This window comes from Convolutriloba macropyga, chromosome 6 (genome assembly GCF_964194025.1).
Source record: "Convolutriloba macropyga chromosome 6, txConMacr16.3, whole genome shotgun sequence".
Classification (NCBI taxonomy): Eukaryota; Metazoa; Xenacoelomorpha; order Acoela; family Convolutidae; genus Convolutriloba; species Convolutriloba macropyga.
In genome coordinates, this window is record NC_134473.1 from 49653534 (window position 1) to 49671749 (window position 18216).

At 33.1% G+C, this 18216-nt stretch overlaps 1 protein-coding gene across 3 annotated transcripts in view; it reads right to left on the reverse strand.

The window, feature by feature from the left end:
• LOC142341729 (filamin-A-like) overlaps positions 1-18216 on the reverse strand; it is a 191871-nt gene that overhangs the window by 153261 nt on the left and 20394 nt on the right. For all 3 annotated transcript variants that reach the window (XM_075392899.1, XM_075392897.1, XM_075392898.1), the window contains exons 5-9: positions 15243-15346; positions 14492-14664; positions 5429-5650; positions 2609-2808; positions 1877-2089 (exon numbers count right to left, since the gene is read on the reverse strand). In XM_075392899.1, coding sequence (XP_075249014.1) covers positions 1877-2089; positions 2609-2808; positions 5429-5650; positions 14492-14664; positions 15243-15346 — 912 coding nt within the window. The remainder of the gene's footprint in view (positions 1-1876; positions 2090-2608; positions 2809-5428; positions 5651-14491; positions 14665-15242; positions 15347-18216) is intronic.

Here is an 18216-nt window from a genome sequence, read left to right on the forward strand (position 1 = left end):
CATCAATTGTGGACGAAAACTTTGTAATTTTGCGTGAGCCGATTTTTCGTAACTGAAATCTACAGGCAAAATAGTTCTCAGCTTTGCTATGAATCATTTTGTACCAATAATTTCTCATTTTTAAAGAAAGAACATTTTGACTTCGAAAGTTATCTCTGCCTTTGGCATAGAGGTTTGGGAGGGGAGGGGTAGCTGTGGAGTGGGGAGGCAGGGGAAGCAGTATTGGGGTGGTGGTAGTTTGTGTTTTGAAAGCCGCGCCCGCCACCACTGTGCGAAGGAGAGTAGTGCTGGAAAAACAGACAAGAAGAGATGTGAAAATGTAAAATAACCGTGAATCGTTTTTGCTCCCGTTGTTAAAGAAAATAATATTTAACAGCTAATCAGTACAATCTTGATATAGCTTTTACTTATCATTGACTTATCATCCCAATTGACTGATTCGATTTACAAGAAAATAATATTGTTGGATTACAAAGTTAAAGTTTCTTCATGAAATGATATCCAAAAACGGATTTGAGAAACTGAATTTGAACGTTTATGAGTAAATTCTACTTGACTTGGCAAATTGGCGATACAAATTGTTTTGAACTTTAGATTCAAGTCAAGTCGAAGCTTTTCTTACTAGGTCTGTTGTAGGCAATTATTGAGATACATGAAATCGAACCCGGCATAAAAAAAATGGGTACCTTTACCCAATAGTAATTGAACTAACCCTCATCCAATTAAATGAACATCAAGTTGTAATATTATACCTAATGGTATAACAGTATAACAGTAGCATTTTGTATCACAAAAATAAATGAGTAATCACGGACAATCAAAAGAAAGGAACAGAATGAACTAGGACATGAATAGACAATAAAATATAACTAAAATCTCACTCGGGAAAAGAAATAGTAATCAGTCATAACAATTGCAGGTGCAAAAAGTACAGCAGGTGTTTCAGGCAGCCGAAGTTGTTGTTAACCGATAAAAAATACTGAACAGTTCATTTTTTCTCATTTTTGATCTTGATTGAAACGTATGCCTCTCTGTCGCTAACTAAACCGCAATGACAACACAAGTTTTTCAGCATCTAAAACTAGTCTATACTTCGGCCAACCAATCACCACTCACTCACAATCTCAATTTTCAAAGGAGGAAAGATTAATAACTCAACTCAGGAGACCATTCTAACTAAAAAGTTTGCTATTCACAACTTTGTTCATACCTGATTATTCTCATCAACTTCATCTTCATCTTCAGTTCCATGAACAACTATTGCGTCATCGCCTTCATCATCCTAAGTTCCAAGTTTGGTTCAAATGCAATTCAATGTAAGTTTTCTGTAAATTAACCGAGGGCTTCTCGAAAAGTCTTTTGACGCGAATATTTGGGTCTTTCCCCATTATAGCCCCCCCCCCCCCGCTTAGTTGTCATTATAACGTTATAACGTAGACCCCGCCCTAAGTGTACCATAATGGGGGAGGGGGATAATTTGTCATAATTTTGTGTGTCTGGAGCTATAATGGGAAAGACCGGAGAATTTTATTGACAGAAGAGAAGGTAAACTAGTAAACCAATAAGACAGCACTAAAATGACAACCATTACATGATTTAGCCCCATCACCTGGCTGAACAAACTAGTGAGTCATCCGAAAAGAGCTGATGAAAAATTTGGCAGTCGATTTGGACCAAAACCGACAAAGTTAATACTTTGTTATCAGTACGACAATATAATAAGTTAGCAAATTTTTTATTTAAATTCAAAAAATATCAATCAAGCTAACCATACAAGCTAAATTATATAACTGGCGACTAATTCAAATGAAACAAGAATTTTTATTGAACTTAATGAGAAGTTATATTACATTTTGACCTCGTAATATTAACTAACCCCATAACTGTTTGCGTTGTTTGGTGCAAATCCCCTGGGAGGGGGTGTGCTCTGCAATGCATTCTGATTGGCTGCCGCCTCTCTCACTTTGACCAATGGCTCCTCTTCGACTCCTCCCCCGTTGGAGGGACTTTTCGGGCTATTGATGGTGTTGGTGTTGTTATATCCGTACGAGTTCTGATTAAGCGCTGTCGGTCTGTTACTGTTCTGATTCTGTTAAAATTGCGTAACCACAAAAACTGTTCTCAAAAAGCATGTATAACTGCTCCTCTGAAGAGGATTTCGAATTTTGCAACTGAATTTCGTGAAATGTTAGAATAGTCTGGAGGTTGATAGAGAAAGGTGTGAAATTTTTCAACTAAATGCGGTCTTAGATTCGACTCTAAAATCTGTTGTTTCAATGATTATCGGACCCGGAGTTGAGGTGATATTAAGGGTCATTTTCTCATTATTAACTCTTCATCAAGAAACTCCCTCCAGTCCACCGATTACATTATAAGGGTTCTGTTCGACTTTTGAACAAATCTTTGCCAGTATTATATGAACAAACTAATGTGTTTGGTGCTGCACAAAAGTGTGAAAAACATTATATGAATTAGAAATTAGACCGATTCTTAAAATTATGTCCCATTATAAATAAATAAACGCCATTATCCTGATGAAATGTAAGATAAAAATATTAGATTCATATATTCTACCACTAGCAGCTTGGGGAGATGGGGTTCAACTGACCTGCTGTTTGTAAGGCGAGTATGCACTTGATGTATTTGGGTTAGATCTCCCTTGTGTTGCCGAAGACGATGGGGGTGGGGTTTTGACCTGCTGGAACTTTGCCACCTGGTTCATGACAGCAACCGTGTTGGGTTCCTCCGAGCTCATCTCTTGCGACGTCAATACTGGATCGACTCCGTTTTTAGAACTAAGCGCCAGAGCTGTAACAAACTATACGTTAGCTTGGACCAGATTTTAATAAAGTGGTGCTAAAAACCAATTTCACTTTATGAACAAGTTTGAGTAAATAATTCATATTTGCATTGTTTTGAAGTGAAATGTTTTTCGATATTATAAGCTAGCAATTTTTTCCGCAAGCGAAGAATTTGCATCCACAAGTTTTTTTATGCAAAATATATGAAAACAATAATGATGTCACGTTCTTATGCTTTTGTACATCAGGCAGTATTTTAAGTTGCTGCAACAGAATATCCGCTTTAGATAAAAACAGTGACTATTGGAGTTAATATAAAAAAATATTTCCAATCTTCAAGATTTGAAAACATTGCATTGACTTAACCATTCACAGCGTAGCTTTGTGTTTTATCGGGAAATAATGACTGGAAGGTTTTCGACCTCAATTTCCAATTTCAGTTTAATCTGGAAGTCATAGTTTTGCAACCTTGCCGTTACAGGTTTCGATTTAGAGATTTTTTATGTTGTTAATCGTTTCAAATGAAAAATCAGCAAATAAAAATGAAAACCAAAAAAAAATTGGCCGTTGCTCCACTATTTCTACTCTCAAAAATTGGTGGACTAGTGTGGACAAATTTTTGCTGAGACGATAACATCCTTGGCCCATAAACAATTAGCTTATAATATCCATGAACACGTTCCTCCATAAAAAACAGGTTGACACAAAAAGTAGCGAAAACAGATTTGAGTATTCTGTAAAAATTTGTCTGCAAAAAAAACGTTTTGAACAAAAACCAAATTTCCAGAAGCGAAAATGTCACTCGGAAATAACCAGGATAACTGACACAAGGACCGAATCTATTATCAACCCGAAGAACTTTTTGTTAAAGAAAACCCCTCGAGTAAATTTGCACGTTTAAGTTCGCACATACCAAATAAACAGGACCAATTCGTTTAATTTCACAAAATCTGCCTAATCCATGTAAGCAGACCTTATATTGTGGGATATGGTGGCAAAATAGTGTGGGATAAACGGAACCAACTATATATATATATATATATATATATATATATATATATATATATATATAAATATATATGTATGTATGTATGTTTATGTTTGTTAATGTTTGTATTTGTGTTTATATAAATATATATATATATATATATATATATATATATATATATATAAACACAAACACAAATATTAACAAACATAAACACGCAACGGCATTATGACAAAATTTTTATATAGATGACACAGCTATAAGAAAAGCACCGTGACAGAAGGACTCTGAAAAAAACGAGTGATTCCAAAACTGCAGAAAATTTCGCGCATAATTTCTAGAAGCAGCGGAAACAAAATTGAAACGGAATTTAATTTTGGGAAGGAAAGCATTGAAAAAGAAGTTATTTCGGTTAGGTAATTAACGACAAAAAAATCATAAACAGCATTCTGAATAATTTTAAAAAAATAACACAATTTTGCGGCATATTGTATAGGCTACGGAAAATTCAAACCATCAGTCAAATGATTAAGGTACACAAAAATCAAGTTGGATATTTTTGAATTAACTTGGTTCTTCCTTTATAGTAAACGCCAATGTTGTAGTAAATTTAAAGTAAAAGTTACATTTTTTTTCTCAATTGAATGTTTTTTGAGAGTTGGAAGTTTTGAATGATTATATTCTTGACTGTGAAAAACTGAAAATTTGTCAAGTTTAGTTGTTGTTTTTGCAAATCAAAAACCCTTTAGAAAACACTCATATTCATTTTGATCCATCAGTTTGTTGTTTTTCCCTTACCGGTCGCCCTAATTTGCTAGTAGACAATTAAAGTTGATTTGGATGAATAATGAGACCCAGATACATACGATACTCATTTTTTTTATTACCCAGCAACAATTGAGACAACTCAAACGGATTTCATTTTTGTACCGCATAGTTTTCTCTTACTTTTGATTGCTTTGAGGTTTGATATATATATATATATATATATATATATATAAAATAAAAAATACGTTGATTTTTATTTAAAAAAGCTATTTAGTTATTTGTTTGCCCAAAAATTAATTGCATTTTTGGAAAAACGTTAGCTGCAGTATCGGACAACAGATTTTTTAGTGCATTAAAACCTTTGTCCGAAAGAACTTGATTGATTGTTTGATTGATTCAACAAGGCATATGAAAATCCGGAGGTTAAAGTCTGCCTACATTAACGTTGTTCCTGGTCAAAGTCTGCCTATTGTCATTTGTACATCTTTTTTCCTTCTAATTTACAAGTCCCAGAGAAAAGTTTTGATATTAAATGTTTTTCTAATAATTAAAAACTAGTCAAATATCACCCGATTTTGAAAATTTTTGCTTACTGAAAAAAATTATAAACGAGAAGAAATTTTAAAACGCTGTAAAAACGAGCAAAATTTCTACAAACGAGCTAAAGTCTGATGATGGCTGGTTATGGTCTGAATGGGCCTGATCATTAACGCACACCTCGACCTTGCTAGGCTTCATTTTACAAGATTGTTTTATTCAAGATAACCGTTCAATTTTTATGAATGCAGCAAGGTAGCAGAGCAATGAGATAAATGATAAATAGAAATTAGGGATCGAGTCATGGCGAGGAGGGAGGTTAGATGTTGCCAACCTTTCTGACAATTGTTAGCTCTGTCTCTTGGGTCCATACTGGCATAGTCTGGACATGATCCAGGGTAGACTGCGTTGTTGAGTGCACAGAGAGCGACTCCACTCCTCCAGTCTGAGTTGAAGTTCTTCACCCTCTGGTCTGGAATCTTGCTGTGGACCCACTTGAGTAGCGCATCTTGGACTGGACCGTCTTCGGCCAGAAAGTAGGAGATGTAAGTCATGCCTAAAAGTGATATCGGAAATACAAAATATAAATAGTAACAAGCGAGATCCTTGCTGAAGAAATTGTCCTTGGAAAGATTTTAGCAACCCGTTGTTGTACCGCAATGAAAAGCAAGAGCAATTAATGAGGTCTAAGAGGACTCAAATCAGCTTTCATCAGAACCTCTTAATCGTTAGATCATAGACCTAGCAACTTCAAACACCTCTTGGCATTCTTTAGCAGGGAGGGTTGTTACAAGTCCACTTAATTGTTCCGACCTTCTTGAGGGGGGAGGAACTATAAACTCAAATGGTTTTTTTGTTCAGTCAATTTTAGCCGATCGATATATTCACCGTAGAGAGTTGGTATCATTGGAAAGCTTGTCCAGCGAAGAATATGGAATTAAAAAGATTTTTTTTATTTTCGTTTTTTACAGGGAGTTATCGAGGTTTAAACTTTTGAGAAAATAGAGTGAATTCCGTTGATTTTATTCACATTTTCCGGAATTTTCGCCAATTTTCGACTACAATTTCGCCAATTTTGCTCAAATTTAATAAAGTTTTTTTTTAAAAATGTTTATTGATTTTATTGCTTAAAAAAATTCTGGGCTCTTTCTATTTTTTTTGTCAAAAATTCTGGCTAAATGTTTCAAAATTCAGAGTTCTTCATCAAAAACAGCACGAAATAAGTTTCTTTAGTCCACTTGATTAAATTTGCAGGAAGTACACACCCAAACGCCACCAACACATTCTTTGTAGAATCAAAAGGGGGCCATTTCTACTTCAACTTCGGTTGGGAGTGCTCCGTAAATAAAACTTTGTCGTATTTTGCTAACTTTACCCGTTGATTATCAAAAACACGGCATTTATTTTTGATTTTTTAACTAACAAAATATCTATATCTTTAAAACTCGAAAAATTAAATGTTCTCAATTGACGAACAACATTAGCAGGGCTAATTTTGGACCAATCGTGGACTGTTACAATCCAAAAATAATTCGGATTGTAATCAGTCGGTCTTTCTATTAAAAAAAAATTCGATCTTTTTTATATTATTTAAATAAAAGAAAATTTCAAATCAAAACTCACTATTGCTAAGTCCATTTGACTTCCTAATTAGCCCCAAATTAGTTTGTCTAGTTTATTACTTGACAGCTTATGGTCGTTTTGACTTTAAAAAAAATTTGGTTTTTAAATAAATAAAGGCTTATTGAACTTAGCCTCCATTTTTCACTTAATTTGGTCAACTTGAAGATTAGTGTCAGCAATGAAAGAATGCTTCCTCTTTCTATTGAATTTAAATTCAATCGTTATTGCGGTGTTACGCCTTAAGTTATGGTTTTCTTGCTTTGATACTACTAGATTTAAAATTTTTTTTATTTTCAGTATTTGCCCATTTTTCACGTTTTCCAAATTTTTCACATTATCACGCTATTGACAGTTCTTATATCACATTATTGGCGTTCAAAAAAACCACAATTGATAATATTATGATTCTTCAAGATGTAGATTATGGTTTTAACGGCTTCGACACTACTTTCTTGAAGAATTTCAAAGAATTTTTTATCCTTTTACTTTGTCTTTTAGTCGTACAATAACACGGTTTCGGTTATTTTCCTGTACATTATCACGGTTTCATTAGTATTCATGGAAAAATAGATGAGCAGATACTTGGATATTAGTAGATATCTGATGGCTTTCATGACTCTGAAAACAATTGTTTACCAAAAAAAAACACGTTTTAACTTCAATTTTGTTCATCTTTTTTTCTGTTTGTTAACTATTCTCGTTATATACAGGCCGAATATGACATTTTTGTTCTCAAGGGATGGTGTCAAAAGGGATTGATATCACAAAATCTAAAAAATTTTAAAAATTCGTTATGACTTTACTGGCTTCGAGACGGGTTTTCCACAAAAAAAAAGTAAATTAATATTTGATCTATTTTTTTTGACGTTCTTTTTGTAGACATAAGACATATTCTAGATAATTGCAGGTCTCAAAAATTTCATTTGAAAGAATAAACGAACCTACTTAATTGTTTCATTTTGTAATTAGTGGCTTTGATCTTTTTGGAAACAATTTTTTTTTCGAAAATCTAGTACTACTTAATTTTCCTTTTTTCTTTTTGTCCACCTGTTAACTAGTTTCATTAATTAGAGGTCACATAATAATTCATCAGTGTTTGCCGAAGGTGCAAACAAACATATTTTAAGGGCCAAAGTATGGCTTTACGGCTTCGAAAGCGTTTTCTGGCAAGTTTTAATTGATTTTTTTTGTTCTCTATTTGTTGTTATTTTGTAACCGCATTAAAAATTGAATACCAACAGTTCTTAATTCCCGTATGTAGAAGCATTGAAAATTTTAAACCTATGGAACCTTTTACTTGATTTCCAATTGTTTTCATTACTTTGAAATTAATTGTTTTTTTTTTCTAAAATTAGCGAAGTTTTCAACTTGTTTTCAACTTTTTTAACAGCTTTTGTTCTTTATTGTCTAATTGTTACCAAGCATTATTATTGACAGGTCCCATATCTTTTACGAGTTATTTTGTTTAGTTTCAGTTTCATGTGACACTGTTTTGACTTTGATATTAAGTTTTGTTTTTAAAACGGACAAAGTTTTTGATGTAATTAATGTTTGTTGTTGTTGTTGTTGTTGTTGTTGTTGTTGTTGTTGTTGTTGTTGTTGTTGTCGTCGTCGTCGTCGTCGTCGTCGTTGTTGTTGTTGTTAGTGTTTAATTTTGCTGTTCGTCTTGACCCGCTTTCTTAATATTGGCATATCTCATCAATCTAATGCATCATTTGTTTTACTCCACCGAGTTATTTGCTTTGGAGGCTATCTTTTCGTTCATATACAAATCTTTTTTGAAAATTAATTGATTTTTTTTCTATCTGTTCCTCATTCGGTAGAGAATTATGCCAGAATTGTGGATGAGCGGGGTCGGAACCTTATGTGCGATCGCACATTACCGAGCCTCCTTGTTGACCATTAATGCCCATCCTATAAAATCTTACTAGAATTTTTACAAAATGCGCAAAACTGTGTGATTGAAGCTAATAGAAGACCCGTGGTAAGTGTTTAAGAGCAATAAAGCCAAGCTCATGAGTTTGGCATCGAAAAGGATAGACAGAAGGTAAAATTGTAATTCAATTCAAATCATTTGGTTCCACTGAGCGACATAAATAGCTTACAAGATTATTTTATACTCTACTGCTTTTCTTCGGTCCCCGTATTAGTTGGAATAGTAACATAATAACTCACAGCTAATGATTTACAAGCTTCTTTTCTTTAAAAAAGTGCATAAATTGAACTTCTGCTTCCTCAAATTTGCTTCTTTTTATTTACAACTCCAAACTATTACCTCATTTCCTTATTCAGTTGTTTATAAATTTTGAACTACTTTTTCACAATTATAATTAAACAAACCCTTTTTGGGATGAATTTAGTATTTTTCGACGTATCAAAAACACAATGAGCTTTAAAAACCTTGTTTTCCATCAATAAAGTTGATGTTTTGCCTGAAATTGAAACAAAAATTGGTGTATTTTATCATTAATTGTATCATTATTGTATCATTAATCAAAAAAATGGTAATCTTCTGTGTCACCACAAAAATCATTACAGACTAGCGCCCAACCAAATTTGGACGGAGAATTCAGTCCATTTCACCCATTGTATTCCAAAAACTGTATCTGAGAACAGGCAAAAATTGGGTCTAAATTCTAAAATAGGGTTACGAAGATTTTTTTTGCAAATTGATTCAATTCGGTAATAAAATTTGTCCCCCAGGTTCCACATTTTACGACTACGATATTCAACAGCTAGCGGTATTCAATTTACACACGCTACGTCCCTCAGATTCATTATTGATTGTATCATTATTGTATCTTTATCATTAATTGTATCATTATTGTATCATTAATCAAAAAAATGGTAATCTTCTGTGTCACCACAAAAATCATTACAGACTAGCGCCCAACCAAATTTGGACGGAGAATTCAGTCCATTTCACCCATTGTATTCCAAAAACTGTATCTGAGAACAGGCAAAAATTGGGTCTAAATTCTAAAATAGGGTTACGAAGATTTTTTTTGCAAATTGATTCAATTCGGTAATAAAATTTGTCCCCCAGGTTCCACATTTTACGACTACGATATTCAACAGCTAGCGGTATTCAATTTACACACGCTACGTCCCTCAGATTCCACGAAAAGCAAGAAATCAAAGTTAATTTAAGTAGATACTGATCCGACTTCAAAGACGCTTTGAAAAACAAAGTGAGCCGAGAGTGCCGGAATGTTCAATCTACGTAGTGCATAGATATACAAGCTACATTACAAAATAAATTATCTTACGTCATACTCTCAATTATATAATATATCTGAAGAGTTTAAATCTTAAATACCTTTAACAACAAGCTTCTATATTGAAAGAAAGTTTTTACATTAATTATAACCATTTAAAAATTTCAATCACAAACTTTAGGTTAAGCTGACACAAAAATTTAACAATTTGTCAGGGCCAATTCAAAGAGACAATTTTTACAGCAAAAAAATCAGTGTATGATAATGTACCTGGGCGTTAATTTGGTGAAAATTGAACATTTGCCTTATTTTTTTTAAAAAAAAATCCCTCTGAATCAAAAGTTCTAACTAATAAATAATTTCTAAAATACATCTCGGAGAAAAAAAGGATCAAAAATTGTTAATTTCTGACAAAATACTCTGTTTTAAAACTGATCAGTAATTACTTCATATTTTTTGAGGATTACTAATTTGCGGTCTCTTGCTACTTCTTATCCAAACTCTAACATTTACTTAAATAAATTCACCAATTAACTGTTAAAAATTTAGACCAAAGACGTGATAAAAAAATAGGGATAGGTTGGGGTCAGACAGACTGTTTTCTTTATAAAGTATGACAATAAACCTTTGATGTTTGATCAAATTGGGAAAGCTCCAACACCAAATATAAAAACAAGTGTTTCTTGTTTTCAGAAGATCCATTATCAGATTTGGACGGCAATTGCAAAATGCTTTGAAGATGGAGTAGAGGTGTCAGGAAAATCTGAACCGAAAAGAGAAAATTATTTTCACTAAAAACATGCTTACAAGTTAAATTTTGGCATAGGTGAAGTTTTTTCACCATATTCACCAGTCTTAAACTCTCCTTTTACACAAAACACAACACGCCCAATGAAATATTGTGGCAAAAATTGCCGCCATATTCAAACAAAATAGGCGGTTTCGTGGAATTTGATTTAGAATAGTTCAGATTCAATTCGTCAGGGGCGACCGTCCGTAAACTTGTAACAGCAGAAAAAAAAACGGCTTCGATTATCCCAAAATGGCAAAACAAATTTCCAAAAGTTGCTCCGTCAACAGTTGCTTGGTAAGAATTACAAAAATCTTGGCCTGTTTTATTACAATACCACAAAACTTCGGATAAAGTTGTTGGCTATGAAAATTAGAGGATGGCCATGCATAGTTTTCATCCAAAAACCAATTCTTCAAGTTTTTCATTTTAATTTTTCCACTTTTTGAAGAAAACTGTAGAAACAGCAATTTTGAGGGAAATTGTAAGAAGTGCAAAGTCTCTCAATTTTATATGGTCAGCATAATTGTCTGGAAATTAACTCGAACTTTTTTGCATGGCTATGTCGCAAATATTTTTAAGCGTTCTGAATGCAGATTATTGTATGAGAAACGTTTGCCCAAGTTTTCTATAAAAGTTTTTTGTAGAAAACGTTTAGAAAATCTTTAAAACATTTTGTCTGAGTCTGCGCCAATGCTAAAGAAGAGAATGATCAATTTGAAGAATTTTTATTTGCAATTTATTGCTTCTCACTCATATCGAAGTTAAATTGTGCAGCAGAAGTTGTTCTAAGTAACAAAAAGAGTTTTGACTCTAGTATAGAAGCTGGAGATGAATATACGAAACTCTTAATTTTGAATATGATGTTCTCTCCTGAATTACGGTTCATTTTTGGCAACTAAAGGGCATGCGGTGAAAAATATGATCAAAAAAGTTTTGAACAAGGCAAAAACGAATAAAACGTTTTGAACGAGCCTAAACGAGGACTTATCTTTCATCAAGTTAAAACCGCACCAAAAATCGCCAGCCAAAGTCTTATCACACAACCTTTTGAACAAGGTTATGAGCGCTACAACCAATTTGAACTATCTTTGGCCATCAAAGCAAATTGGTCAAATAGATCTATTTAGTTATAGCTGAGTGATTTTGAGGCTCACAAATTTAGACTTTATATATATACTAGTTTGTACACATACAAAAAAAACCTTGAAAAAGAAAATCTGGAAATGGACACTTTCCGTGTGAGACCATCTTGAAATGGTTTTCTTCGTTTATCTCATAATTAAACAAGCCTTATCGTTTTCTATTTTTCAAGAGAACTTGATAACAATGTAAAATTGGAGCAAATGTGAGCAATTGTTTAGTATAATTGCTCCACAATAATTAATGAAAAAAGTTCTCGGTGAAAAAAAGGATAAAAAATTATTAAATTCTGACAAATCATTCTGTTTTAAAAGTGATCAGTTATTATTTCATATTTTTAGAGGATTCCTAATATGCGGTTTTTTGCTGTTTATTTATCAAAAATCTAACAGTTATTTAAATAAATTCACCAATTAACTGTTAGAAAGTTAGACCAAAGACTTGATAAAAAATTAGAGATAGGCTGGGATCAGACAGACTGTTTTCTTTATAAACCATGACAATAAACCTATGTTGTTTGATTAAATTGGGAAACCTCTAACACCTACTGTAAAAACAAGTGTTTAATTCTTCCGAAGTTCAATTATCAGATTTGGAAGGCAATTACAAATCTTTGCAGATGAAGTAGAGGTGTCAGGAAAATCTGCGCGGAACAGATAAATTTATCTTCACTAAAAACATGCTTGCTTGTTTAATTGTGGCATAGGTGACAAGTTTTTTCACCATATTCAACAGTCTTAAACTTTTCTTTTCCACAAAACACAACAATCCTATGGAATATTGTGGCAAAAATTGTCACCATATTCAACAAAATAGGCCATTCTGTGAAATTTGTTTTAACATAGTTCAGATTCAATTCGCCAGGGGCGATCTTCCGTAATTTTTGAAACAGCAAAAAAGACTCCCATTATCCCAACATGACAATACAAAATGCCACAAGTTGCTCCGTCAACAGTTGCTTGGTAAGCATTACAAAAATCTGGGCCTGCTTTTTTGCATTACCACAAAACTTCGGATAAACTTGTTGGCTATGAAAATTAGAGGATGGCCATGCATATCTTTCATCCAAAAACCAATTCTTCAAATTTTTCATTCTATTTTTTCCACCTTTTGAAAAAATTTGTAGAAACAGCATTTTTGAGGGAAATTGTAAGAAGTGCAAAATCTCTCAAATTTATTTTGGTCAGCATAATTGTCTGGAAAATAACTCGGAGTTTTTTGCATGATTATGTCGCAAATGTTTTTAAGCATTCTGTATGCAGATGGTTGTATGAGAAACATGTTCTTATGTTTGCTATAAACGTTTTTTGTACAAAACGTTTAGTAAATCTTAAGAAATTTTGTTTGAGTCTGCGCCAATGCTGCAGAAGAGAATAAACAATGTTAAAAGTTTTTCTTTGCAATTTGTTGCTTCTCAATCATATCGAAGTTAAATTGTGCCGCAGAAGTCGTTCTCATTAACAAAAAGAATTTTGCCTCTAGTATAGAAGCTGGAGATTTACTTACGAAACTCTTAATTTTGAATATGATGATCGTCTCTCCTGAATTACGGTTCATTTTTGGCAACCAAAGGGCATGCGGTGAAAAAATTGATCATAAAAGTTTTGAACAAGGCAAAAACGCATATTACCTTTTGAACGAGCCAAAACGAGGACTTACCTTTGATCAAGTCAAAACCGCACCAAAGATCGCCAGCCAAAGTCTTATCACACAAACTTCTGAACGAGGTTATGAGCGCTACAACCAATTTGAACTATCTTAGGCCATCAAAGCAAATTGGTCAAATAGATCTATTTAGTTATAGCTTAGTGATTTTGAGGCTCACAAATTTAGACTTTATATATATACTAGTTTGTACACATACAAAAAAAACCTTGAAAAAGAAAATCTGGAAATGGACACTTTCCGTGTGAGACCATCTTGAAATGGTTTTCTTCGTTTATCTCATAATTAAACAAGCCTTATCGTTTTCTATTTTTCAAGAGAACTTGATAACAATGTAAAATTGGAGCAAATGGGAGCAATTTTTTAGAATAATTGTTCCGCGTTAATTAATGAAAAAATTCTGCTTTCAAATTTACGAATGGCAAGTATAATCGTTTTTCCTTCACATGATTTGAATTAAATTTTTGATTTTGCTGTAGATCGTTGCGCGTTGCTGCATGCTACTTAAGCAGTAAAATAACTAAAATCGCAAATTTTGTGCACTTCGTCTGTCCGTCAAAACGATGAGTCAAAACTATTGTAGCACACAGTCGACATTTGGAGGGTTTAATCCTGACGTTGATTAAACAAAAGGGAGTCAAAGGAAGTCTGAATTGGATTAAAATATTCAATGATGTGTTTTTTGCACGTGTTTTTGCGTTTTTGCATGTTGTCTTGATTCCCTAGTCGAGACCGGATACTTATCTTGCAAGATATCGCACGATTCTTGCAAAAATGGTCATCTTGCAAGACGACGGTTATCTAGCAAGATTCTTATTAAGACTAATGATTATCTTGCACGATGAGCATTCGGAGTTGACAAGAGTATTTTTGATGAGTTTTGTGTTGTTGTCGAACACTCAAGACCTAGAGGGAAATTCCCGCAAATAGTTTTAAAGTACCAATGACAGATACAAACCGCTTTGGTCGTCCAGTTCAGTACTGGCCATGTCTTCGGGTGTGAGAAGTTGAGGCACTCCCAGCTTGGCCTCTGATTGGCTGATGGCCTGTCGGCAGTTGTTCACTCTGTCACTTTTGTCCATCTGTGACCAATTGGGGAACATTGATGGCTCACAGTAGTGGCACAAAGCGCTGAATCAAACACGAAAACAAACATTATCCAATTCTGTTCACTGAGCCGAAACTTGATACACCTTGATAGTACATACAAGATCCTGACATTTCTTTCAAAATTTGAGGTAAATTGACAGGAACTTCAAAGCCCAAGATTGCGGAGTAAATCTTGGTAAGATCTTATCAAGACTTTTGTCATTTTATAAATTAATATTTCAGTAAAGTACTTCATATAATTGCGCTAATGTAAGTTTTTCTCAGAAGTTAGCTGAGAAGTTACTCACTGGTTAATTCAGGTCACTTAGTCTCCGAAACTATGTCACTGATTGATTGAAGACTGAGAAAAGATTCAAGACTTCAGTTTGCTTTTAGCTTCTAAGCCTCATCGCAAAAAAAGATTACAAATGATAATTCTTTCCGAATTTCGAATGACTTTTTTCATCATAACATTCTTGGCGGTGGAGAATTAAGTTGTAGAAGCCTGGTTCAACCTGTTCATCTTAATTAAAATTTTACCAATAAAATTAAGAAAAAAAACCTTTCAACATTGAAAAGTTGTCACAAGATTTGTAATAGAGTAAAAGAAGTTCGCCCACCATAGAGCAACTCCAGAATTCCAGTCGGATGAAAAGTTCTTCACGCCTCCCAGTTCAGGCAAGATCGTGTTGATCAAATCAAGCAGCTGCTTCTTGGTTTTGCCCTAAAAATTACTACGATGAAACTCGAATAAAAACTGGCTAGCTAGGAAGTGTTACTACATCTTTCTTATATGGTAAATAACTTTTGCTTGCGCAAATAAACGCCCGTAACTTCATGCGTGCATCCCATATCTTTGATCCTCTCGATATTGATGTCATGGGTCCGTAACTATTTAAGTATCAGCCTTTAATGGTGGATCTCATCAAAGACAACTGAAATATTGAAGACAGTGCCTTTTAAGGCATCTAGGCGATTTTAATTCACCTAATGGGTAACCTTTATTTCGAAAAACAGATCTTTAGCAAAAACAAAGAGCATTTTCAACCAATTTAAGCATTAGTTACGAAGATCGCAATTTGATTACGGGAAAAACGTTTTTTTTTTCAAATATGTAAATTAATAATATAACCGAAAGGTTAAAGTTTACATGCCTTCAGAATAATCAGTTTTTCATAAAATTTTCTAAAATTACAGTTCATAAACAATAGGTCAGACAAGATCAAATCTGTGTTAAACGCAAAAGTTTTAGTTGACAAAAACCGATTTAAAAAAGTAAGGAACCCGAGTCTATAATTCAGTTAATGTTACCCAACTAAAATACAATAATTACCTCAATTTAATGAACGTTAATTAAATTGTACATTTACCCTAAACTCTCATTGGCATGGTAACTATATCTGTCTTTGGAATTTCTGCCCTTGCAAGCTACTTGCAAGAAGATTCTTCTGAAAAACTGCTACTATGCAATACATTTTTACAGAAAGCACTGTTTTCTACTGGTGTGACAAAAAATACCTTTGCTTCTGCAAGATAGAACGTCAGTGTTGCGAAATGAGTCTCATAATTTGCAATTTTAAAACCTGTTGAAGCAATGTGAATGATTACACTACCAAATACAATTATGCATATAAAACCTGGAATTTCTTTGATATTAGGGCCCCGGTTGCATTTTCATTGCTATGATTTGTTTCAAAAATATGATTGTTTGTAAACATTGAACGTAAAGCGTGATTTAGTAGGACGGTATGAGCGAAAAAGATTTTGACATTAAAAACTCTTCATTGTCTATATCTTAGGGCGATAAAAATTCAATTTTTTAATCGAAGAGCATTTCATCTTTTAATTTAGTTACACTGTTTTTGCCCACTTGCGCAAATCATTAGTTCATTAAAAAAACCATTGTTCAACAGAAAAAAGCCAATAAATTTACCAGGAACTTGATATCAACACTACCAGCTATTTCATTATTTTGCGAGAAATTGTTAACTGTCTCAGCTCTCTTGTTCTGTCTTGTAAATTTACTTTTATCAGATTATTGCTGTTTTCTACGATGACTTGTCGGTACAATTTAAGTGCTTACTAAAAAACAAGGATTGTGAAGAACTATTAATTCATAGTGCGAAACATAGCTTTTCTGCTACCTCAGAAAACAGCATAGCAAAGACTTCGTTTAACGAATAAAGCCAAAACAATCAAAATAACGCGCATTCAATCCAAATTTTGATCTCATAATTAAACAAAACAAAATATTTCGCGTCTTTAAAAACCATCTCGAAAAAATCTAACAGACACAAACCATAAGTAGACAATTCAGGATCAAAAGATTTTTTCCAATATGTTTGACTAAAGATAGCTGAAAACTTCTAGTTTGACAAAAGGCAGTACGATTTTTTGAATTAAGTAAAATGCTTTCCTTTTGAGCAGCTTTAATTGTACAAAACCTTCTAAATAATTCAGTAGGAAAAATAAGAAATTAATACATTCCAACTAAATAGTATCAAATTATGTGTAAAAGTCCGGTTTGTGTAAAAGTTCCAAAGTTTATACACTCTTGTTGTGCTTCTTCGTTGTCCGTTGAAAAATATTAGATTAAACTATTTCCAATGGAAACACTTTTTTTATAAGATTTTCCGATAAGATTTTTGATAATATTTTTTGATAAAATTTTTGATCCGATTTTTTTGATAAAATTTTCTCAAAATTTTGGCGCTTGATTCCCGAAGAAAAAAATTCAAAAACAAGAAGAGCATGAAAATCTCTTAAAAAGTCAAAAAAAGTTTCTTGTACTAAAACAACCGCTAAGACAACGACTGCTTTTAAGGTCTGTTAAATTGGAAAATTCAATGCCAAATCTTGGGTCAAAAAAATAAATAAGGCTCGCAGACAGTCCAAACACTTTTGCACTATCTTTGTCAAGTTTACTTATTTCTCAATTCGGATCTCTAGTAAAATCATTTGATAAATCAGTACTCTCTATTTTCTTCCCAAAACTACTTCAATGGATTGGATCACTTATTCCTCATTGGATCACTAAACCTCATTGGATCACTTATTCCGTATTAAAAACACGTAAAGCATTCATTTGGTAATCGATAGAAAGGAAACCACCTATTTTGCAAGAGCTCATAAACAAAATCAATTTTTCGATTTCAATTTTCTTGTAATTTTCTGTCAAAAATCTTGAATTTTGTGCAAATTCCCTATCATTTTGAAAGTAGGTTCTATTGCTTTACAGAGAAACAAAAAAAGAAAAGCTACAAAAAAATAACGGCTTAGCGTGCACTAGTAAATATTAAGCAACTCTTGGAGCAGTTCAAAGTTCAAATATTTTTTCATTGAGAGCAAAAATAAAGCATTCAATCATAATTTCATCTTAATGCATTAAAACGAAATAAAAACACCTTGCCTCGCGTATGGTTGTCATAAATAAATCAATCATATTTCTAGAATGTAAAATGTATGACCTTTTCATCAACAAAAATTTGGCTCAGTCAAAATATATTCTCTGTTTAATACGTTTTGCTAAATATAGCTAAAAAAATGGCCGTAACAAAAAACGTTTTATATTTCCAGGAAAATAATTTGTTCTCT